The sequence below is a fragment of the Phacochoerus africanus genome, chromosome 1 (assembly GCF_016906955.1).
Source record: "Phacochoerus africanus isolate WHEZ1 chromosome 1, ROS_Pafr_v1, whole genome shotgun sequence".
Taxonomy (NCBI): Eukaryota; Metazoa; Chordata; class Mammalia; order Artiodactyla; family Suidae; genus Phacochoerus; species Phacochoerus africanus.
The window spans coordinates 119,430,998-119,455,676 of record NC_062544.1 but is presented as its reverse complement, the minus strand read 5'-3'; the positions used below and the strand labels follow the sequence as shown (position 1 = coordinate 119,455,676).

The window sequence follows — 24,679 nt, the reverse complement described above, 5'->3', positions numbered from 1 at the left end:
CCTTTGCTAATCAGACCTCTTTTATGCCATTCCCTTCTTATCCCCTCCTTGAAATTCATACTGTTTAAAACTACAGAATTGCTTACAACTGCACAAATTACTCCTATAGAAGCCTCTCCTTTCTTCCTCCCCATAAATTCCACAGATGTCCCAGGACTGCAGAAGCTTGTGATGATCACTCCTCTCTCCATAAGTTCCTACAGTTTCACTTTAGAAATTTGTTTGGCATTTAGAAGATAATGTCTCATACCTCTTTATACTAATTTTCTGATGCTAATATTGATGAGCAGTATTCTCTTATTTTTAACTACTTTAAATATGATTTGTAAGTCACATGTTCCTTTGGTTTGAAACTGTTACAGTGTTTTGAGTCACATGAATATATGAATACAATGAAAAGTGTACCTCCAGTCTCCAACTCACAGTCATTCAGCATCCTTCCTCTCAGGCAGTTAATTTTATTTGCGTCTTGTTGACATGTACATGTACATACACATAAATTCTTTTTCCACTTTTTAACACAAATGTTAGCATCCACTCTTTTCCATATTTTTTTTTCCCTATCAGTTCACAAAGAGAGTTCTCTTTCTTTTCTTTTTTTTTTTTTTTTTGTCTTTTGTTGTTGTTGTTGTTGTTGTTGTTGTTGTTGCTATTTCTTGGGCCGCTCCCGCGGCATATGGAGGTTCCCAGGCTAGGGGTTGAATCGGAGCTGTAGCCACCGGCCTACGCCAGAGCCACAGCAACGCGGGATCCGAGCCGCGTCTGCAACCTACACCACAGCTCACGGCAACGCCGGATCCTTAACCCACTGAGCAAGCACAGGGACCGAACCCGCAACCTCATGGTTCCTAGTCGGATTCGTTAACCACTGCGCCACGACGGGAACTCCTCTTTCTTTTTTACAGTTCATAGAATTCCATTGTATGTGTATATAATTTCTTTAACCAGTTCCTATTGATGGACCTTTACAATATTTAAAATTATCAATTATTAAAATGACACAATGAATAACCTTATTCAAAAGTCATTTCTCACACATGTAACTATCTCTCAGAATAAAGTTCCAGGAAGAAAATTGCTGTGTCTGTGGATTTGCCCACTATGATTTTATAGATATTTCCAAATTCTCCTCCATTCAAGTTGTACCAGATTAGTCTTCCACAGCAGCGTATGAAAATGTCTTTTTAACCTGCACTTTTGTTCACACAGTGTGTTGTCACACTTTTGGATCTTTACCCATCTGTGCAGAGGGTTTGAGGATTCTGAGGCTGATTGAGGTAGCAGTAGCACTCATGGGTTTTATTGGATGTTGCTTTGACTGGTTGTTTGTTGAGGAGGAAGAAGTCCCTCATAGGAGGAGTCTTTCCAAAGGCTGGGAGTGAGAGAAGGTCTACTACTCCAAAGAAGAGGGGGAGGCAACGGAATTCCTAATGGAGAGGGGACTTATATGATGTTTAAGTGACATTATTCATCAGCACGATGGCATGAAGTCTCTGGATCAGATCTCTGAAGGGTAGCAGTGGCTTGGGGTCTTTGTACCTGGGGCTTATCTTTTTATGGCTAGCAGATGTTGGGTGCAAAGTAGGCACATAAAAAATGGCTAGCCCATTTAGGCTATGTTTAAAACAATCAAATGTGTAAAATTTTGAGTTTTGATGCCATTGGGCTTTTGAGTTAACAGGTTTCAGCCTACAATGAAAAATAACCTATGGAGTTCTCTTGCAGTGCAATAGGTTAAGGATCCAGCATTGTCACTGCGGTGGCTCAGATCACTGCTATGGTGTGAAAACTGGCTCAGGAACTTTCACATGCAATGAGCACAGCTAAATTTTTTTAAATAAATTTTAAATCTAGGGATGAATACATAGAAGCTATCTTTGTCCCATTTGCATAGCAATCTGACAGGTGAAAAATGGTATCTAAGTATAATTCATATTTTTCTTATTTATAAATTCTAAAGTATAGACTAAGCTGCTGTAACATAGAGACCTAAAATACAGTAGCTAAAATAAATAATTGCTCTCTCCTAAGAGCCCAGAGCAAATCCTTGAGGGTTGGCAGGGGAGCTCTGTTCTTGAGATCATCCAGAAATTCAAGTTTCTTCTCCCCATGCTACAGAAGTCTCCTAAAGTCTGGTCCTTGCCAGTGAGATTGAAACTGGCTCATGAATGCCATATCTATTGAAGAGGAAAAGAGAGTATTGAAGGCAAACAGCTTCCTTATAAAAATAGGATCTGAAACTCTCTATATAATTTCTCTTTGTATTTCTCTGGCCAAAACTTAGTCACATGGCAATGTCTAGCTGCAAGAAAAGTTGGGGAAATTTTGAGTTCTCTTACCAAAAAGAGACAGAATGGGGACATTTTGCTATTTCTGCTATACTAAATGAGATTGAGCATCTTTTCATATATTTAAGATCCATTTCTATTTAATTTTCTAGAAAATATTTATCTTCTTTGCCCATTTTGTTTTGGATTATTGGTCTTGTCCTATCAATTTACAGATACTTTTTATGTACTAGGAAAATTAGTGCTTTGTCATAGAGATCATAGATATGCTGCGTGCTTTTCTTATCCTTTAGACTCATAGTTTACTCTTACTGATTTTCAGTAATAATCAAAGTTGTTATGTGAAATAAAATTACTCCAAAGATTGTATCTTTTCCCTCTTTAACAGATAACTCCAGCTATAACTAATTATGTAACTGACAAACTAGGGAAAAAGTTTGTAGAGCCTCCACCATTTGACTTGACAAAGAGTTACTTGGATTCAAATTGCACCATTCCCTTAATTTTTGTGTTGTCACCAGGAGCAGATCCCATGGCCAGTAAGTGCATATACTGTCAACTTTTAAGAAATTATGCATAAATCATCTTGTTCAATATACATTTCTTAGATGAATGTAAATCAGTTAGTAAATCTGATATTTATAAGGAAAGGTAAGTAGAATTTTCCACAATTAAAATTCCTACACATTGAAACATAAAGTATATTTTATAATTTTAGAGTAAGCAGTGAAAATATTTTTTTGTGTGTCCTCTTAGGCCTGCTGAAATTTGCAAATGATAAAGCTATGTCTGGAAGTAAATTTCAAGCTATTTCACTGGGACAGGGACAAGGACCAATTGCAACAAAAATGATTAAAGCAGCCACAGAAGAAGGAACTTGGGTTTGCCTGCAGAATTGTCACCTTGCTGTTTCCTGGATGCCCATGTTAGAAAAGATATGTGAAGACTTTACCCCTGAAGTCTGTAACTCATCCTTTAGGCTTTGGCTCACAAGTTACCCATCTCCAAAAGTATGTTTATTTCCTATGGAGTTTAGTACATTTATTTGGTTTTTGTTACATTGGATATCTTAAATGCTTAACCTTCAGAGGTTTTAAAAATATTTCTCTAGTCCTCCCTTATGCTTATTTTTAATCCACTAGTGTATACATTTTTAGGACTTGAGTTAGTTATCTTGAGTAATGCTCGTTGTTTATTTTGTCTCAGTTCCCAGTAACGATTCTACAGAATGGAGTAAAAATGACTAATGAACCTCCTACGGGTCTTCGGCTAAATCTCCTCCAGTCATATCTCACTGATCCAGTTTCTGATCCTCAGTTTTTCAATGGATGCGAGGGAAAGGAACTGGTAATATTCAGCCCCTGGAACTTTTAAAATGTGTTTATAGTGAAAAAATATGAAAATATAAACATTTTATTTAATGTTAAAATTTAGGTATTTCCTAAGAAGATAGAAGTTGCACCTATCTTGTTCATCATTTTATTCCCAAAGGCTTATGTTCTGCTTCCTATGTAGTAGACATTCAACTAAATATTTGTTGAACGAATGAATGTATCTTTGTAAAAAAAAAATTTAAACAGTACGTTTGATGAAGTAGCAGTCTATTTTCATATTATTTATTTATTACTTCAACAAATATGTGTGTTAGTTACAAGACATAAGGCAATAAAAATAAAATAGACCTCACTGCCACAAAAAAAAAAAAAATCTGCCTTCATGGAAATTCTAGTAATACTATTTTGACATATTAATAATGTTTTTCAGTGTATCCATGTAAAAGTTTTTTCACATCATTTTGGGGACATTAGGGGTCTCAATAAATAGCATCCATTTTCTCTGCCCAAATTCGTACCAGTTAAGAAACAGAAAAAGTATAAATATATGGGAACCAAATTATAACCTTAATTACTAATATAAACCAGATTGAAAAATGTTGTTTATATCTGTGAACAAATGGGTTTAATGTTACTCATCCAGGAATTAAGCAGATTTATCCACCCAGAGGAACAGAGGAAAACTCCAATTATCCACCTGGAGGAAAAGCAGAAAACTTCCTTCTCAGCAGGAAGCTCACTTCTAAGGGAGAAAAAGGGGAAAGCTGAGCAAAGCATATTTGCTTAACTTTTCCCAGATTTACCCATCAGGTAGATGCCCCCTCTCTAGCAGTGAGTACAAGGATGGAGAAAATCCAGGGGTGTTACATTAATTGAAGTTTCCTCACATGGAAGGAAACATCAGTACAAAGGGGAAATCATCCCCTGCCCTCACAAACAGCATATGCCATTTATCATGTTTACTTCTTTGGGCTGGAAAAAAAATGATATTGAAGATAAAGGATTGAATTCTTTGGAAGCCAGCTAGTTTTTCTCTGCTTGATGTTATGTTCTGAGCGCCTCTTGTTCTGATCAATAATTTTGTTTGTAACTCTGGGAGAAAATGGGGATATTTGGTGGTTTTAGCTAGAAAGGGGGCTTAGTAGAATGGAGAAATTGGTTTGGTGTCTGATCCCCATCCAAGATTTGAGATCCTGTGGTTAGAGGAGAGAGAAGCAGAAGCACAGAAGGGAAACTTGAAAAGATTCTTAACATAAGCAGAGCTGCTTTGGGGCTCAGGTGACCCAAATAAAGAATGGTGCTGAGTTGAAGAAACAGTACTTTCCTCCTTCTGTACAACATTGAGCAAGCACATTAGCATCCCAAGTATTGGGATCTGAGAAACATGCAAAGCTATCATCATTTTTTTTCCTTTTTAAAAATTTTGTTGAAGTATAGTTGTTATACAATGTTATATTAATTTCTACTGTACACCAAAGTCATGTATTTGCATGTATACACATATCCATTCTGCTTCAGATTCTTTTACTATACAGGTTATCACAGAATACTGAGTAGAGTTCCCTGTTCTATACAGCAGGTCCCTGTTAACCATCCATTCCATATACCACAGTATGCATATGCCAATCCCAAACTCCCAATCCATCCCTCCCGCCCTGCCACCTTTCCCACTTGGTAACCATAAGTCTGTTTTTGAAGTCTGTGAGTCTGTTTCTGTTTTGTAAGTAAGTTAATTTGTATCATTTTTTAGTTTCACATAAAAGTGATAGCATATGATGTTTGTCTTTCTCTGATTTCATTTAGTATGATAATATCTAGGTCCATCCATGTTGCTGCAAATGGCTTCATTTCATTCTTTTTTATGGCTGAGTAGTATCCCATTGTGTATGTGTACCACGTCTTCTTTATGCTTCCATGTCTTTACTATTGTATACAGTGTTGCAATGAACATTGGGGTACATGATCTTTTCAAATTATAGTTTTCTCTGGATATATGCCCAAGAATTGAATTGCTGGATCATATGGTAGTTCTATTTTTAGTTTTTTGAGGAGCCTCCAAACTATTTTCCTTATTAGTTGTATAAATTCACATTCCAACCAACAGTGGCGGGAATGTAAATTTTCTCCACACCCTCTCTCCAGAATTTATTGTTTGTAGACTTTTTTGTTGTTGTTGTTGTTTTTGCTTTTGCTTTTTAGGGCTGCACCCATAGCATATGGACGTTCCCAGGCTAGGGGTCTAATCAGGGCTATAGCTGCTGGTCTATACCACGGCCACAGCAATGAGGGATCAGAGCCACATCTGTGACCTACTCCACAGCTCATGGCCATGCTGGATCTAGACCCATTGAGTGAGGCCAGGGATTGAACCAGCATCCTCATGGATACTAGCTGGATTCATTTCTGCTGTGCCACAATAGGAACTCTTGTAGACTTTTTGAGGAAGATCATTCTGACTGGCATGTCATGATACCTCATTGTAGTTTTGATTTGCATTTCTGTAATAATTAGTGATGTTGAGTATTTTTCATGTGTGTCATCATTTTTATGATAAATAGTGGTAATGGGTAAGGCTTCATTAAGCAACCTCTCTGGTAGTAAAAACAAATGGGAGCTGGATTAAGAGAAGAAAAAGAATGCAAATGCCGTATGATATTGGTTCTCAATGTGCATCACATTCATCTGGCTGGGCCTCATACCAGAGTTTCTGATTCAGTCAATGTAGGGTAGGGCTTAAAAATTTACAGTTCTAACACATTCCCAGATGATGCTGATATTGATGGTCCTAAAAGCACACTTTGACAACCATTGCCCTAGGGTTTCTGTAGCTGACTGGTTTGTAGGCATATATAAGACTCTTTTGTAAGTCTATCAGAAATAGCTGAGATATCCTTTAATAAGGCTAACAACTCCCAATAAATATTTCTTGAACCCTTTCTTGGTGCAAGGCATCCTTCTAAGAGCTAGTAATATGGCAATGAACATATAAACATATGAAACACATAAACACATAAAAATCTCTGTCTTTAGAATTTCTGCAGTGGCACAGTGGGTTAGGGATCTATCATCGCTGCAGCTATGGCTTGGATTTGATCCCTGGCCTGGGAACTTACATATTCCAAAAACGACTCTATCTTTGTGGAGCTTGCATTCCAATCAAGGGTAACCTGTGCAAGGCAAACTCAACCATAATCCCCATAAACATAAGGGGCTTGTCAAATTTACAGGTGTCAGTGCTTCACTCCAGAAGATTCTGATTCACTGATTCCAAAGTGGAGCTCAAGAACTGATATAAATAAATAAACGAATAACAAAGGAAAAAATAGCAAAGGAAACCATCAACAAAGTAAAAAGCATCTGGAGTTCTCTCATAGCTCAGCAGGTCACTGCTATGGCTCTGGTTACAGCTATGGCATGGGTTCAGTCCCTGGCCTAGGAACTTCTGCATGCCATAGGCATGGCCAAAAAAATAATTGAAATAAATTTTAAAATTAAAAAAAATTAAAAGGCAACTTATTAAATGGGAGAAAATATTTGCAATTCATATATCTGAAAAAGGGTAAATATTCAAAATATATGAAGAACTCATACAACTCAATAGCAAAAAAAATAATAATCCAATTAAAAAATGGGCAGAGGACCTGAGTAAACATTTTTCCAAAAAAACACAGATGGCCAACAAAAACATAAAAAGATGCTCAGTATCACTAATCATTAGAAAAATGCAAATCAAAATCACTATGACATACCATCTCATACATGTTAGAGTGGCTATTATCAAAAACACAAGAAATAACAAGCGTTGGAAAGAATGTGCAGAAAAGGGAGCCCTTGAGCACTGTTGGTAGGAATGGTAAATTGGTACAGCCATTATGGAGAACAGTATGAATGTTCCTCAAAAAATCAGAAACGGAACTACCGTATGATCCAGTGGTTCTACTTCTGAGTGTTTATCCAAAAAAAACAAAACATTAACTCAGAAAGATATATGCATCCCCATTTTAATTACAGGGCTGTTTATAATAGTTAAGATGTAGAAACAACCTAAGTGTCCATGAATGAATGGATAAAGAAATCTGTGTGTGTGTGTGTGTGTGTGTGTGTGTGTGTGTGTGTGTACGTACGTGTGTATATGAATAATGGAATATTATTCAGCCATAAAAAGGAAGGAAATTTTGCCATCTGTGACACCGTGGATGAACCTTGAGGTCATTATGCTAAATTGAATGTGTCAGAGAAAAACAAACACTATATACTCTCTTTTGTATGTGGAATCTTAAAAAACAAACAAAACCCCAACAACAACAACAAAAAACAAGCTCATAGGAACAGAGAACATATTAGTGGGTGCCAGAAGTGAGGGATGGAAGGAGTGAGTGAAGGGGTCAAAGGTTAAAAGAAGACTACCTTAACAAAATTGTCATAAATACATATAATACTCTAAGCCAAAAGCCACTCTAAAATAAGCTGCGTAGGAGTTCCCGTCATGGCGCAGTGGTTAACGAATCCGACTAGGAACCATGAGGTTGCGGGTTCGGTCCCTGCCCTTGCTCAGTGGGTTAACGATCCGGCGTTGCCGTGAGCTGTGGTGAAGGTTGCAGACGCGGCTCGGATCCTGCGTTGCTGTGGCTCTGGCGTAGGCCGGTGGCTACAGCTCTGATTCGACCCCTAGCCTGGGAACCTCCATATGCCGCGGGAGCGGCCCAAGAAATAGCAACAACAACAACAACAACAATAACAACAACAACAAAAGACAAAAAAAATAAAAAAAATTTTTTAAAATAAAATAAGCTACGTAAAGTCCATAAAAATTAATATTTATGGCAACTAATGGAATTAACTATTGTTATTACCAATCTTTAGCTATGTAAGGAAGATCAAGTGGAGTTAAGCTGTGTGACTGAAAATGTGCAAACACATACACATACACAGAAACTCTGATGGTACCAAGCACCAGTTGTTTCCTGCCTGTCAGAAAATTTCTCCTTGATCAGCAGTGTGTCTGATCCAGGCTTTTTTCAAACTATTTCTTCTGCCCTGGCATCTGAGTATGTGAGATTTTGCACACACTCTTTAAAGATGTAGACTCTGTTTCCTACAGCCAACCAGCTTTCCTGAACATAAGTCCTGCTGATTTTCAAAGCCAGACATTCCGGGGGCTTGTCTTCTCAGAGCAGGGCCCTCATGCTAGGAGGCCAGTGTGGGGCACAGACCCTTCACTTCTTGGAGAGGACTTCTGCAATTGTGGTACTCCTCTCAGTTGTGAATTGACAACCCAGGAATGTGGGTTCCTGACCATATTACCTCTCCTATCCTCCTATCCTCCTATCCATCTTGTGGTTCTTTATGTCTTTAGTTGTGGAAAATCTTTTCTGATGTCATCAGGTTGTTATCTTAGAGAGTTGCTCTGTAAGTAGTTGTAATTTTGGTATTTCAAGGGAGGGAATGAGTTCAGGGTCTTCTTCTGCCATCTTGGTAGGTTACTCCAGCATTACTGCGTTTTAATAAAGTGTAACATTATTGCTTTGTCTAGGTTTGGAGGTTTGGGTTAAGTCATAAGATCAATACTTTCATAGTAAGCATTGTTTTAGAAAGTACATCTTTCTAGATAAAAGTTTGTAGAGATTTGTAATCATATAATCTTATAATGAAAGGTATCACTTCCCTTCATTTTAATGATGAAAATCTGATCATAATTTTTCTTGTTGCATATTTTTATCTTAAAGGCATGGGAGAAGTTGCTGTTTGGAGTTTGTTTTTTTCATGCTCTTGTGCAAGAAAGAAAGAAATTTGGTCCTCTTGGTTGGAATATTCCATATGGATTTAATGAATCAGACTTACGCATCAGTATTCAACAACTACAGGTAAAATTAGAAAGGAACTAACACTGGTGGAGGATCACTGTGCATATCAGGCCCCAAGCCATTCCCTTTGCTTAGAATAACTTAATTCATTTCTCAACACCACTGATAGTTGGCCTGATAGCAGTAATAATTATAATTTTGGCTTATAAAGAATAATCTCAATCTGGATTTTTCTGCTGCAAATAATGGTAAGCCTGATTCAAACTGGCTTAAACTATATGATTATGTTTTTTTAATTATTTAATTTTTTTCCATTATAGTTGGTTTATAGCGTTCTGTCAATTTTCTGCTATACAGCAAAGTGACCCTGTTACACACACACACACATACACATTTGACTGTTGCATTTTAGAATGGATAAACAGTGAGGGAACTATATCCAATCTCTCATGATAGAACATGGTAGAAGACAATATGAGAAAAAGAATGTATATATGTGTGTGACTGGGACACTTTGCATATAGCAGAAATTGATACAATGTTGTAAATCAACTAGACTTTAATAAAGAAATAATGAAACTTTCTATCTCACATAAAAAAGAGGTGCAAAATAACAACAGACTCTGGAGTTGGCTGATTCAACAAAAGTATTGTGATCAAGGACCCTGTTTTTCTTTTTGTAGTGCCCTCCTCAGTGTTAGCTTTATATGGGCCCTCACTATAAACTATTCTTAGCCTCCACTCAGCAATTTTACAAATCTCTTTATCAATCAGTAAAAATAGTAGAAAAAAAATGTATTGAACGACTACTGGGTAGGTCACAGAATCAAGATGGCTGGAGAGCCAAGGCATCCAGAGTCATATCCAGGATCATACCATGTCTGATAAGGGCATTCCCTCTACCCTTGCTAAATAGTAGACATCACAGCTCTCATAACTGCCACACAGCCTCTGGTCTACTGCACACTCTCTGATGTGATCAAAGAAAATTCTTTGCTGTTTCTGCTCCTTTGCATACTAAACCTCAGTGCAGTCTAGGATGGGCTCCATCTGAGTTTCCAAGTCCAGGTCACAAGCCTTGGCTTTAGCCATGAGGGAGGCTGAGAAAATGAGTGGTTGGTGTTTTCAGTTTCTGTAGACTTACAATGTGCAACATCATGAGATGGTCAGCAGCCCCTCTTAAAAGGAAAAAAGAATAAATATCCTCTATAAATTCCTACTAAATCAGACTTTGAACTAAGCAGATTATTTGCATGAATTCTAATCCTCATAGCAACCCAGTAAGGTAGGTATTATGCTTATTTCGGAGAAAATCAAAACTAAGAAGTAATTTTGCCCACTGAGATAGGATTTGATTTCAGATCTGTCCAACTACAATACTTTCCCCATTATTTCTGTCATGTTTTACCAGATATACTAATTCAGCTAGACAACCATGGAATATTGTATTTTTCAGCTTCTTTTGCTGTGATAAGGGCCTTTAAGATATGGCCGTTCAAAATAATCCATGGTGATAATTCTTCCAACTCCACATCTATGTGTATCAATTGATGGATGATTGATTGATAGGTATTTAAGGCCATCTTAAAATGGAAACAAAATGAGAAACTTAAAGGTTTTTCTCATTTAATTTTTTCCTTTGTTTCAGTTGTTTATAAATGAATATGATACAATTCCATTTGAAGCTATCTCTTACCTGACTGGAGAGTGTAACTATGGAGGAAGAGTAACAGATGATTGGGACAGACGTCTCCTCTTAACCATGCTGGCTGACTTTTATAACCCACACATAATTGAAAACTCTCATTATAAGTTTTCTCCTAGTGGAAACTATTTTGCACCTCCCAAAGGCACTTATAATGACTACATTGAATTCATTAAGGTAACTGATGTCACTGAAAATAGGGTTAGATTCCAGTGTGATTTTTCTAAATAGCAAATAGTGAATCATTCCCCCATAATGCATAGGATTAAACAAGTATTATGGTTCAATCAACCCAATATATTTGTTACTAGTCTTACTAGAAATTGGAAAAGTTTGATGCCTTGGATGTTTAGCTGATTTTTAATCCTTTTTGGTCTGCACATGTCTGCCTTGTAAATTAACGTATCCAGTGAAAATGTGTTGCTTGTTGAATCTGTTTTCTGATAGAAACTTCCATTTATTCAACACCCTGAAATATTTGGATTACATGAAAATGTTGATATATCCAAAGATCTTCAACAAACAAAAATCCTCTTTGAGTCCTTGCTCCTTACCCAAGGAGGCATCAAACAGACAGGATCTTCAGGAAGTGCTGACCAGATTCTTTTACAAATTACCAAAGATATTCTCAATAAGGTAATGTTTATCTTAAGATACGTTACTTATAGTGTAAATCAAAATGGCACTGAGATGTCAATCTAAAAATTCCATTTAGTAACATTATGATCCTCAGTGAGGTACTTTGCCTTTCTTAACATTAGTTTCCAAATCTGTAAAGTGGTGATCATAGTACCAACTGTATAAGGTTTTTGTGAACATTAAGGAGATCATAAATTTAAAGTGCTCAGAGTTCCCATCATGGCGCAGCAGAAATGAATCTGACTAGGAACCACGAGGTTGCGGGTTCGATCCCTAGCCTCACTCAGTAGGTTAAGGATCCAGCATTGCCATGAGCTGTGACAGACATGAGGTCACAGACATGGATCGGACCCCACATTGCTGTGGCTGTGGTGTAGGCCAGCGGCTATAGCTCTGATTCAGCTCCTAGCCTGGGAACCTCCATATGCTGCAGGTGTGGCCCTAGAAAGCAAAAAAAAAAAAAAAAAGAAGAAGAAGAAGAAAAATAAAGTACTCTGCATAATGCCTGGCAAATAGGAAGTTCTTTCTTTTTTTTTTTTAAGTTTACATCCTTTATTTCACTTTTTAAAAAAATTTTTATTACTCAGTTTATCATGTCTGTAGTTATATAATGATCATAACAACCCAATTTCACAGGATTTCCATCCCATAACCCAAGCACATCCCCCCACCCCCCAAACTGTCTCCTCCAGAGACCATAAGTTTTTCAATGTCGGTGAGTCAGCATCTGTTCTGCAGAGAAGTTCAGACTGTCCTTTTTTCAGATTCCACATGTCAGTGAAAGCATTTGATGTTGGTGTCTCATTGTATGGCTGACTTCACTTAGCATGATAATTTCTAGATCCATCCATGTTGCTAAAAATGCCAGTATTTCGTTCCTTTTAATGGCTGAGTAATATTCCATTGTGTATATGTACCACATCTTCTTGATCCACTCCTTTGTTGATGGACCTTTAGGTTGTTTCCATGTCTTGGCTATTGTAAATAGTGCTGCAATGAACATCGGAGTACATGTGTCTTTTCGAGTCGTGGTTTTCTCTGGATAGATGCCCAGGAGTGGGATTGCTATATCAAATGGTAGTTCTATTTTTAGTTTTCTGAGGAATCTCCATCCTGTTTTCCACAGTGGTTGCACCAATGTACAATCCCACCAACAGTGTACTAGGGTTCCTTTTTCTCCACACCCTCTCCAGCACTTATTGTTTGTAGACTTTTGGATGATGGCCATTCTGGCTGGGGTAAGGTGGTACCTCATAGTGGTTTTGATTTGCATTTCTCTAATAATGAGTGATGTTGAACATCTTTTCATGTGTTTTTTGTACATCTGTATATCTTCTTTGGAGAATTGTTTGTTTAGATCTTCTGCCCATTTTTTGATGGGGTTGTTTGTTTTATTGGTATGGAGCTACAGAAGGTGTTTATAAACTTTGGAGATGAATCCCTTGTCAGTGGATTCACTTGCAAAGATTTTCTCCCATTCTGTGGGTTGTCTTTGCGTTTTGTTTAGGGTTTCCTTTGCTGTGCAGAAACTTTTAAATTTGATTAGGTCCCATTTGTTTATTTTTGTTTTTACGGTCATTACTCTAAGAGGTGGATCTGAGAAGATGTTGCTGTCGTTTATGTCAGAGAGTGTTTGGCCTATGTTTTCCTCTAAGAGTTTTATAGTGTCCGCTCTTATATCTAGGTCTTTAATCCATTTGGAGTTTATTTTTGTGTATGGTGTTAGGGAGTGTTCTAATTTCATTCTTTTCCATGTGGCTGTCCAATTTTCCCAGCACCACTTATTGAACAAGCTGTCCTTTCTCCATTGTATATCCTTGCCTCCTTTGTCATAGATTAGTTGGCTGTAGGTGCATGGGTTCAATTCTGGGCTTTCTATCCTGTTCCACTGATCAATATTTCTGTTTTTGTGCATGTACCATATGGTTTTGATGATTGTTGTTTCATAGTACAGTCTGAAGTCTGGGAGCCTGATTCCTCCAACTCCATTTTTCTTTTTCAGGATGTCTTTGGCTATTCTGGGTCTTTTGTGCTTCCAAACAAACTTTAAAATGTTTTGTTCAAGTTCTGTGAAAAATGTCCTTGGTAATTTGATAGGGATTGCATTGAATCTGTAGATTGCCTTGGGTAGTATAGTCATTTTGATAATATTGACTCTTCCAATCCAGGAGCATGGTATGTCTTTCCATCTATTTGTGTCATCTTTGATTTTTTTCATCAGTGTCTTACAGTTTTCAGGGTACAGGTCTTTTGTCTCTTTAGGTAGGTTTACTCCTAGGTATCTCATTCTTTTGGATGCTATGGTAAACGGGATTACTTCCCTAATTTCTCTTTCTGCTCTTTCATTGTTAGTGTATATAAATGCCATCGATTTATGTGTATTAATTTTGTATCCTGTGACTTTGCCAAATTCGTGGATGAGCTCTAACAGTTTTCTGGTAGAGTCTTTAGGATTCTCTAGGTATAGTATCATGTCATCTGCAAATAGTTATAGTTTTACCTCTTCCTTTCCAATTTGGATTCCTTTTATTTCTTTCACTTCTCTGATTGCTGTGGCTAGGACTTCCAAAACTATGTTGAAGAGTAGTGGCAAGAGCGGACATCCTTGTCTTGTTCCTGATCTCAGCAATAATTCTTTCAGCTTTTCACCGTTGAGAATGATGTTAGCTCTGGGTTTGTCATCTATGGCCTTTATTATGTTGAGGTAGGTTCCCTCTATGTCCACTTTCTGAAGGGTTTTTATCAGATATGGGTGTTGGATTTTGTCAAAGGCTTTTTCCGTGTCTATTGAGAGGATCATATGGTTTTTATTCTTCAGTTTGTTAATGTGGTGTATCACAGTGATGGATTTGCAGATGTTGAAGAACCCTTGCATCCCTGGGATAAATCCCACTTGATCATGATGTACAACCCTTTTAATGTATTGTTGTATGCAGTTTGCTAGTATTTTGTTGAGGATTTTTGCATTGATGCTCATCAGTGAAATAGGCCTGTAGTTTTCTTTTTTGTGGTATCTTTGTCTGGTTTTGGTATCAGGGTGATGGTGGCCTCATAGAATGAGTTTGGGAAAATCACTTCCACTGCAATTTTTTGAAATAGTTTCAGAAGGATAGGTGTTAGCTCTTCTTTAAATGTTTGATAGAATTCTCCTATGAAGCCATCTGGTCCTGGACTTTTTTTTGTTGGGAGTTTTTTAATCACAGTTTCAATTTCAGTTCTTGTGTTTGGTCCACTCATCTTTTCTATTTCATCTTGGTTTAGTCTTGGAAGATTGTACTTTTCTAAGAATTTGTCCATTTCTTCTAGGTTTTCTGTTTTATTGGCATATAGTTGCATATAGTAGTCTCATGAGGCTTTGTATTTCCGTGATTGCGTTGTTACTTCTCCTATTTCATTTCTAATTTTATTGATTTGAGTCCTCTCTCTTTTTTGCTTGATAAGTCTGGCTAAGGGTTTATCAATTTTGTTGATCTTTTCAAAGAACCAGCCTTTTCGTTTCATTGATCTTTACTATGGTTTTCTTTGTTTCTATTTCATTGATTTCTGCTCTGATCTTTATGATTTCTTTCCTTCTACTAACTTTAAGTCTTTAAGCTGTTTTAGATGTAAAGTTAGCTTGTTTATTTGAGTTTTTTCTTGTTTCCTGAGGTGGGCTTGTATTGCTATAAACTTTCCTCTTAGAATGCCTTTGCTGCATCCCATAGGCTTTGGAGTGTCATATCTTTGTTGTCATTTGCTTCTAGGTGTCTTAATTTCCTCTTTGATTTCTTCAGTGATCCATTGGTTGTTTAGTTGCATGCTGTTCAGTCTCCACATGTTTGTGTTTTTTGCAGATTTTTGCTTTTTGTTGATTTCCAGTCGTATGGCATTGTGGTTGGAAAAGATGCTTGATATGATTTCGACTTTCTGAAAGTTACCGAGGTTGGATTTGTAGCCCAGGATGTGATCAATCTTAGAGAATGTTCCATTTACACTTGAGAAGAATGTGTATTCTGTTGCTTTTGGATGGAATGTCCTATAAATATCTATTAAGTCCATCTGGTTTAATGTATCATTCAGGGCCTGTGTTTCCTTATTGATTTTCTGTCTGGTTGATCTGTCTATTGCTGTAAGTGGGGTGTTAAAGTCCCCCAACTATTATTGTGTTATTGTTGATTTGTCCTTTTAAGGTTGTAAGCAGTTGCCTTATATATTGTGGTGAACCTAGGTTGGGTGTGTAGATATTTAAAATTGTTGTATCTTCTTCTTGGATTGATCCTTTGATCATTATGTAATGACCTTCCTTGTCCCTTAAAATATTCCTCATTTTAAAGTCTATTTTGTCTGTTATGAGTATTGCTACTCCAGCTTTCTTTTGATTATCGTTAGCGTGAAGTATTTTCTTCCATCCTCTCACTTTCAATTTGTATGTGTCCCTTAGAAGTGAAGTGGGTCTCTTGAATACAGCATATATATGGATCTTGTTTTTGTATCCATTCAGCCAGTCTGTGTCTTTTGGTTGGGGTGTTTAGTCCACTAACATTTAAGGTAATTATTGATATGTATGTTCTTATTGCCATTTTATTAATTGCTTTGGGTTTTTTTTGTTGTTGTTGCTCTTTTTTCTACCCTTCTTCTCTTGTTCTCTCCTCTTCTGGTTTGATGACTATCTTTAGTGTTGTATTTGCATTGATTTTTCTTTGTGTAAAAATCAGTTGTAGATTTTTGATTTGCAGTTTTTCTGAAGTTTTGATATAAGAGTCTATGTGTATAAGAGATTGTTTTAAGTTGTTGTTCTCTTAATTGCAAGTGCATCTCCAGTGTCCTGCATTTGTACCCTCCTCTTCTCATGATTTCTGATTTTGGTGGCATAATTGTGCATGGATGATTTCGTATCTTTACTGTATATATACCTTTACTGGTGAGCCTTGTCATTTGTGGTATTTTTGTTTCCTGTTGCTGCCTTTTCTTTTCTGCCTAGAGAAGTTAATTTAGTATTTGTTGTAAAGCTGGTTTAGTGGTGCTGAATTCTCTTAGCTTTTGCTTATCTGTGAAGGTTTTGATTTTTCCTTCAAATCTGAATGAGAGCCTTGCTTTCAGTAATCTTGGTTGGAGGTTTTTTCCTTTCATCATGTTAAGTATATCATGCCACTCCCTTCTGGCCTGCAGGGTTTCTGCTGAAAAATCTGCCAATAACCTTATTGGGGTTCCCTTGTATGTTATTTGTTTCTTTTCCCTAGCTGCTTTCAAGATTTTTCTCTTTGTCTTTAATTTTGGTTAGTTTGATTAATATGTATCTCAGTGTATTCCTCCTTGGGTTTATTTTATATGGTACTCCTTGAGCTTCCTGGATTTGAGTGAGTGGTTCCTTTCCCATGTTAGGGACATTTTAGGCTATTATCTCTTGGAATATTTTTTCTGTCCCCTTCTCTCTCTTCTCCTTCTGGCACCCCTATAATACGGATGTTGGTGCGTTTCACGTTGCTCCAGAGTTCTCTGAGACTCTCTTTGTTTGTTTTTAATCTTTTTTCTCTTTTCTGTTCTGCATCCGTAATTTCCACTAATGTGTCCTCCACCTCACTTATTCATTCTTATGCCTCCTGTATTCTGCTGTTAGCTGCTTCTAGTGAATTTTTTATTTCAGTTATTATATTTTGCATGTCTTCTTGTTTAAGTTTTATATCTTGTATCTCTTTGGTCAGTCTTTCTTGTAAGTTATCCATCTTTTCCTCCAGTTTATTTCCAGTGTCTTGTATCATCTTCAGCATCAACAGTCTAAAGTCTTTTTCCTGGAGGCTGAGAATCTCCTGATCACTTAGCTGATTTTCTGGGGTTTTTCCTTTCTCCCTCATCTGAGTTATAGTTCTCTGTCTTTTCATTTTTATAGGTTTTTGGTGTGGTGACCTTTTTACAGATAATAGAGTTGTAGCCTCTCTTACTTCTGGTGTCTGCCCCCCTGTGGCTGAGGTCAGTATGGGGGCTTGGTGTAGGCTTCCTGATGGGAGGGACTGATGCCTGCCCACTGGTAGGTGGAGCCGATTCTAATCCCTCTGGTGGGTGGGGCTTTGTCTCTGGATGGGATTAGAGGCAGCTGTGTGTCTGAGGGGTCTTTAGGTAGCCTGTTTACTGAGGGGCAGGGCTGTGACCCCACCTGCCTTGTTGTTTGCCCTGGGTCTTCTCAGCAACTGACTGACCAGTGGGGCCATATTTTCCAAAATGACCACCTCCAGAGAAAGGCAGCTGCTGAATATTCCCAAGAGCTTTGCTTTCAATGTCCTTCTCTCACGACAAGCCACATTCACCCCTTCTTTCCCAGGATATCCTTCAAGAACTGCAGTCAAGTTCAATCCAGATTCCTATGGAGAGTTTGCTTTGCCCTGGGACCCAGTGCATGTGAAAGTCTGTGTGTGCCTTTTAAGAATGGGGTCTCCATTTCCCCCAGTCCTGTGGAGCTCCTGCACACAAGCCCCACTGGCCTTCAATGCCAGATGCTCCAGGGGCTCTTTCTCCCAGTGCCAGATCCCCATACATGAGAGTTTCATGTGGGGCTCAGAAGTCTCACTCCTGTAGGTGAGTCTCTTTGAGCCAGTTAGTTTTCAGTCTGTGGAGCTTCCCACCCGGGAGGTATGTGGTTGTTTATATCATGTAATCACCCCTCCTACCTCTTGATGTGGCCTCCTCTTTGTCTTCTGGAGTAGGATATCTTTTTTTTTTTTTTTTTTGCCATTTCTTGGGCCGTTCCCTCAGCATATGGAGGGTCCCAGGCTAGGGGTCTAATCGGAGCTGTAGCCACTGGGCTACACCAGAGAAACAGCAACGTGGGATCCGAGCCGTGTCTGCAACCTACACCACAGCTCACGGCAATGCCAGATCCTTAACCCACTGAGCAAGGCCTGAGATCCAACCCACAACCTCATGGTTCCTAGTCGGACTCGTTAACCACTGCGCCACGACGGGAACTTCTGAAGTAGGATATCTTTTTTAAGGTTTCTGGTCCATTTGGGTGAAGATTTCTCAGCCTTTAGTTGTGAATTTTGTTGTTTTCAGGATAGAAGTTGAGCTTCAGTCCTACTATTCCGCCATCTTAATCCCATCTCCCGATAGGAAGGTCTTAATAACTATATTTGTGGATAATTTACTGAATTCATGATTTATTAGCATTTCTAAATAAAGCTAGTGGACCTACTTTTTGTTTTTTGGGGTTTTGGGTTTTTTTTTTTTGTCTTTTGTGTTTATAGGGCCACACTCGTGGCATATGAAAGTTCCCAGGCTAGGGGTGTAATTGGAGCTGTTCCCGCTGACCTCTGCCACAGCCACAGCAATGTCAGATCCAAGCTGCATCTGCAACCTACACTACAGCTCACGGTAATGCCAGATCCTTAACCCACTGAGCGAGAGTAGGGATCGAAACTACATCCTCATGGTTCCTAGTTGGATTCATTTCTACTGCGCCATGACAGAAACTCCGGACCTACTTTTTTAAAATGGAGGAAATGGTCTGAGCTTGCTGTTTCAAGAAGGGAATGTTTTTTAATCTATACCTGCAGAAGAGAGTAGGCACAAGAAGATAAGATCAACACCATATTAGCTGCTCTGGCTTATTTCCCATACCACAGTCCCAATGTACTTAGCCCTTTGGTAAAGTGGTATGATATTATTCTCCATTCTCACTTTTTTCCATGTCTTAAATTCAATAAAGAACTACTAAGGACTTTATGGTCCTATGCACAGATCTTCACAAGTCCCCTTTAGGATAAATACTGTAATTATCCCCATATTTCGTGTTAGGCACTCTAACAGAACAGAACCTGACTCCCTACTCCCATCTGCCTTGGAAGCCCCTGGATGGCACCTACTCTACCAGTTGATAGCCTTACCTACCCTACTCCTTAAGAAGAGCCTACTCACCTTAGCCTGGCAGTGGCCTTTGGAGAAAGGAGCAATACTTCCTGCTACCCTGAGTGAAAGCAGGGGCAGCCTAGTCTCCTCCAACCTCTACTGGAATGCTGCTTCTTCCATTTGCTTCTTCTCGCCCTTAGCCCCTTTCTGCTTGTATGGTTTATCTCTGAGGGGAAACGTTCTTGCTCTTCCAGTTTGTAGCTCTTAGGAGATCTCTAGCAGGAAGTCACCTGGCAGAGGCATATGGGACTTAATTGAGGGAGAATGCTTGTGCTGAGCCAAAGGTGCCTTGAGTGACACCACCTTGTGTGACTTAGAAGGATTCTTTTGTACCACCAAATGACTGGGGACAGTCTGTACAGCTCAACTTTCTTAGTTTTAGTCTTCCCTGACAAGGAAGCTCTTTTGCCCCTATAAGAGTGTAAATTCCAGTGTCTTGGGGTTTGATCATTGGCCCCAAAGTCTCTTTCATCACTTGACTCAAGAATCTCTGAAATGTCTCATCAAATCAGACACCCGTTGACCTTCTCTCTCTCTCTGCCCTGGAACCTTGCTACAAATAGCAAGGCTATTTGGAGCCAGCAGAAAATTTATTGGAAATAAATACGAAGGTTATGAAATGGTAAATCGGTTTTGTTAATGAAAAATAAGATTCAATTTTCTTTTCAGAAACATGTCATCTTCTACAAAGCGCTATCTCCTGTAGTAAAGAGCATGGGCCTTGGTATTAGAGACCTATGAATTTAAACAGACCACTTTTGGACTCTGTATCCTTGGGTATTTACTTAAACTCTCTGTACTTGAATGTTCACATCTGTAAAATGGAGGTAATAATAGCCACCTAAGAGTGTATGGTAAGAATTACATGAGATAATGTATGGAAAGCAGCATAATTCTTGGCACATAGTAATTGCCCAATGTTAGCTATTGTTGATATTATTGCTGAATGAAGCTATTCATTTTGAGAGTAATATGTGATGTTCAAATCTATTCTCTTAGCTACCAAATGATTTTGACATTGAATCAGCTCTACTCAAGTATCCCGTGAGATATGAAGAGAGCATGAATACCGTATTAGTACAAGAAATGGAAAGATTTAACAAGTAAGGAGCTCTTTACCAAGGGATTCAGAAGGCTACAACCAAAGTTGATAAAAAGATACACTGGTATTCAATTAAAATTTTAAGAAAAAAATGATCAAAACCTGGCATTTCATTAAAAGTTTTCTCCTTTTTTTTTTTTTTGTCTTTTTGCCTTTTCTAGGGCCGCACCCACGGCATATGGAGGTTCCCAGGCTAGGGGTCTAATCGGAGCTGTAGCCACCGGCCTACGCCAGAGCCACAGCAACATGGGATCCAAGCAGCGTCTGTGACCTACACCACAGCTCATGGCAACGCCAGATCCTTTAACCCACTGAGCAAGTCCAGGGATTGAACCCGCAACCTCGTGGTTCTTAGTCAGATTTGTTAACCACTGAGCCACGACAGGAACTCCAGTTTTCTACTTTTTTAAAGTTGCTTAATCTTCTGCCCCAGAAGGGAGAGTGTGCTTTATAATGTAAAAATCATGATGAAAAAGAAATCTGCTTTTACTTGCTAAAAATATTCATTAATCATAATTTTTCACCCATCCATTGCTCTTCTCCTCAGGAACTAAATATGGATTGAGCCTTATCTAGGCCTATGTAGTTACATCTTTCATCCTTTTTCTGCCACTAACATATATATACCCCCCTTCCTGAATCAAATCTGGATTGATTAGGTGCTCTAAAATAACAAACAAATTATTTGCTTTGATTTTTAAATTGAATTTTTTGCAGTTCAATATTGGCCTAAAGAATGGAAAATTGTTTTAGTTATGAATTTTCTCATGTTTCCAAGTTTATCTCAGCTTCCAGATTTGCTGTCGTTTTAAAATAAAACATATTAAATCACTATAATGCCTTAATTAATTTGGTATTTCTTATACAAAGACCATGTATATTTATATATAATAACATACCGTTTTTCAGTTGCTTAGGCTTCTAGCCTAAAACCCTCATTTCAGATGTATTTATGGTGTTCTTAGCAGTCTGGGCCTAAGTGGGAAACAAAGTATTTGCAAGTATATAAATGAATACACACTTTATGTTTTAATACAGCATTTCTCAAGTTCCAGCCATTGCATATTACCTTTATAACTTTTTTATATTTGCATTATCATTCATTATTTATTTATTATTTGCATTATCACCTATAACATTATTTACCTAATAGTTTTCCTTAAATCATTCTCTGTTTAAATTAGCCTTGTCTTAAGCAATCATACCCAAAAGGCCGTGATTTTGATATGCTAGTTATATTATTTTCTATATTTAAAAAATATATATATAATAATTAAAATGAATGGAGTTCCCGTCGTGGCTCAGTGGTTAACGAATACAACTAGAAACCATGAGGTTGCGGGTTCGATCCCTGGCCTCACTCAGTGGGTTAAGGATCCGATGTTGCCGTGAGCTGTGGTGTAGGTTGCAGATGCAGCCGGGATCCCGAGTTGCTGTGGCTCTGGCGTAGGCTGGCGGCTACAGCTCCAATTAGACTACTAGCCTGGGAAACTCCGTATGCCACAGGAGCAGCCCTAAAAAAGGCAAAAAGAAAAAAAATTAAAATGAATATTCATCCAAGTATCACCTAAATTTACCTTTCATTATCAAGTGGGAGGGGATCACATTTTGGGAAATACTCACAGAAAGCTATGAATGGTATCCTGATATTTCTTCTTCTGGAAAGACTGTATGTTGATTTTTGCTATCATATATATTGATGACACAATTTCTTTCCTTGCAGTTTAATTAAAACTATACGCAACACTCTACGAGACCTTGAAAAAGCTATTAAGGGCGTTGTCATAATGGACTCTGCATTGGAGGCACTCTCTGGAAGTCTGCTTGTTGGAAAGGTTCCAGAAATGTGGGCCCAACGATCATACCCAAGTCTCAAACCCCTAGGAAGTTACATCACAGATTTTCTGGCCCGGTTGAACTTTTTACAGGTTAAAAATTATGTATAATAATATTATTTTTCTGGTTAACTTAAGAGATATCAGAAATTAGCTGTGGTCACTTGAATGTCTCTCAGTTGGATAAAATGGATTAGTAGTTTCAGGGTAATCTAACTAAAATTTTAGAATAATGAAAATTGCATGTTTCAAAGTGCTAAATAGAAATTTTTAATTTTATTTTACCCAAACCCATGTAGTAATGACATTTACATTTTTGAAGATTCTCTTTGTGGTATCTGAGACTACAACTTGGTCTCGTGATTTTAATATCGATGGTAAATCACAAAAAGAGCCTGAGGCCTAGATTTATCAATAATTGGTCATTATCTAAAAATCAGTGCTTATCTCTTACTTCATAAAACCAGGGAAAATAGGGGTGCTTTGAAATCTCCAAACTCCTCACCCCTCAAACACACACGTGACGGATACATAAGGCAGCACACTATTTTTCCTCCCCAGTTCCTTGGCTTGCTCCCATCCTATGGTTGATAGTTATGTGAGGGTAGTGTATGGGGAGAGCTCCAAAAAATACATTTGGAAAATTCACATAGGTATTTTACTTGTTTCACCATAGAAGCTAATGATAAAATAGCTATACTGTTGAAGATGTGCAGATGCTTTCTTATGCATCCCTTTTTAATTTTTGCCAATCTGTTAGGTCAACCATACCTTATTGTTTCAATTTGAGTTTCTTTGGTTAATAGTGAGTCTATGCCTCTTTTGGTATGTGTGCTTGCAGTTTGTATTTTCTCCCATGAATTGCCTATTCATCTCCTGGGACAATTTTTCTTTGGACTGTTTTTGTTTGTTTTTTATATAAGTTTTAAAGGTTACTTTGCATCTACAGTTGTTACAAGGTATTGGCCATATTCCCTGTGTAGTACAATACATCCTTGAGCCTATCTCATACTCAATAGTTTGTACTTTTCATTCCCCATCCCTATATTGACCCCTACACTGCCCTCCTACACTGGTTACCACTACTTTGTTCTCTATATCTGTGAGTCTGCTTCTTTTTTGTTATATTTACTATTTTGTTGTATTTTTTAGATTCCACATATAAGTGATATCATACAGTATTTGCCTTTCTCTGTCTCATATATTTCACATAGCATAACACTCTCCAAGTCCATCCATGTTCCTTCAAATGGCAAAATTTTGTTCTTTTTTATGGCCAAGTAGTTTTCCATTGTGTGTATGTGTGTGTGTGACATGTACTTTATCCATTCATCTTTTTTTTTCAGTCTTTTTGCCTTTTGTAGGGCCACTCCTGCGGCATATGGAGGTTCCCAGGTTAGGGGTCCAATCAGAGCTGTAGCCGCCAGCCTATGCCAGAGCCACAGCAACGTGGGATCCGAGCCGCGTCTGCAACCTACACCACAGCTCAGGGCAATGCTGGATCGTTAACCCACTGAGCAAGGGCAGGGACCGAACCTGCAACCTCATGGTTCCTAGTCGGATTCGTTAACCACTGTGCCACGACAGGAACTCCTATTGGCTATTTTAAATAATGCTCCTATGAACATTGGGGTGCATGTCTTTTTGAATTAGTGTTTTTGCTGGGTTTTTTTTGGTTATATACTCAAGGAGTGAAATTGCTAGGTCATTGTTCTTTTGTTTTGTTTTGTTTTTTGTTTTTTAATGGCTGCACCTGTAGCATATGGAAGTTCCTGAGCCAGGGATCAGATCTGAGCCACAGCCGTGACCTACAGCAACACTGGATTCTTTGACCCACTGTGCCAGGCCAGCAATCAGACCTGTGCCACCCCAGCAACCCCAGCTGCTGTACTCAGATTCTTAACCCACAACCTCAGTGGGAGCTAAGTTCTAATTTTAATTCTTTGAGAAACCTCCACACTGTTTTCCACAGTGACTGCATCAATATACTTTCCCACCAACAGTGTATGAAGGTTCCCTTTTTTCCACATCCTCGCCAACATGTGTTATTTGTGTTCATTGTGATGATAGCCATTCTGACAGGTGTGAGATACT

At 38.2% G+C, this 24,679-nt stretch overlaps 1 protein-coding gene across 1 annotated transcript in view; it reads left to right on the top strand.

Annotated features, from left to right (window-relative positions):
• DNAH12 (dynein axonemal heavy chain 12) overlaps window positions 1-24,679 on the top strand; it is a 236,067-nt gene that overhangs the window by 196,160 nt on the left and 15,228 nt on the right. Inside the window, exons 63-70 of the mRNA XM_047777497.1 lie at window positions 2,677-2,827; window positions 3,045-3,298; window positions 3,495-3,635; window positions 9,349-9,486; window positions 11,075-11,308; window positions 11,579-11,767; window positions 20,648-20,751; window positions 22,474-22,678. Of these exons, the coding sequence (XP_047633453.1) occupies window positions 2,677-2,827; window positions 3,045-3,298; window positions 3,495-3,635; window positions 9,349-9,486; window positions 11,075-11,308; window positions 11,579-11,767; window positions 20,648-20,751; window positions 22,474-22,678 (1,416 nt within the window). The remainder of the gene's footprint in view (window positions 1-2,676; window positions 2,828-3,044; window positions 3,299-3,494; window positions 3,636-9,348; window positions 9,487-11,074; window positions 11,309-11,578; window positions 11,768-20,647; window positions 20,752-22,473; window positions 22,679-24,679) is intronic.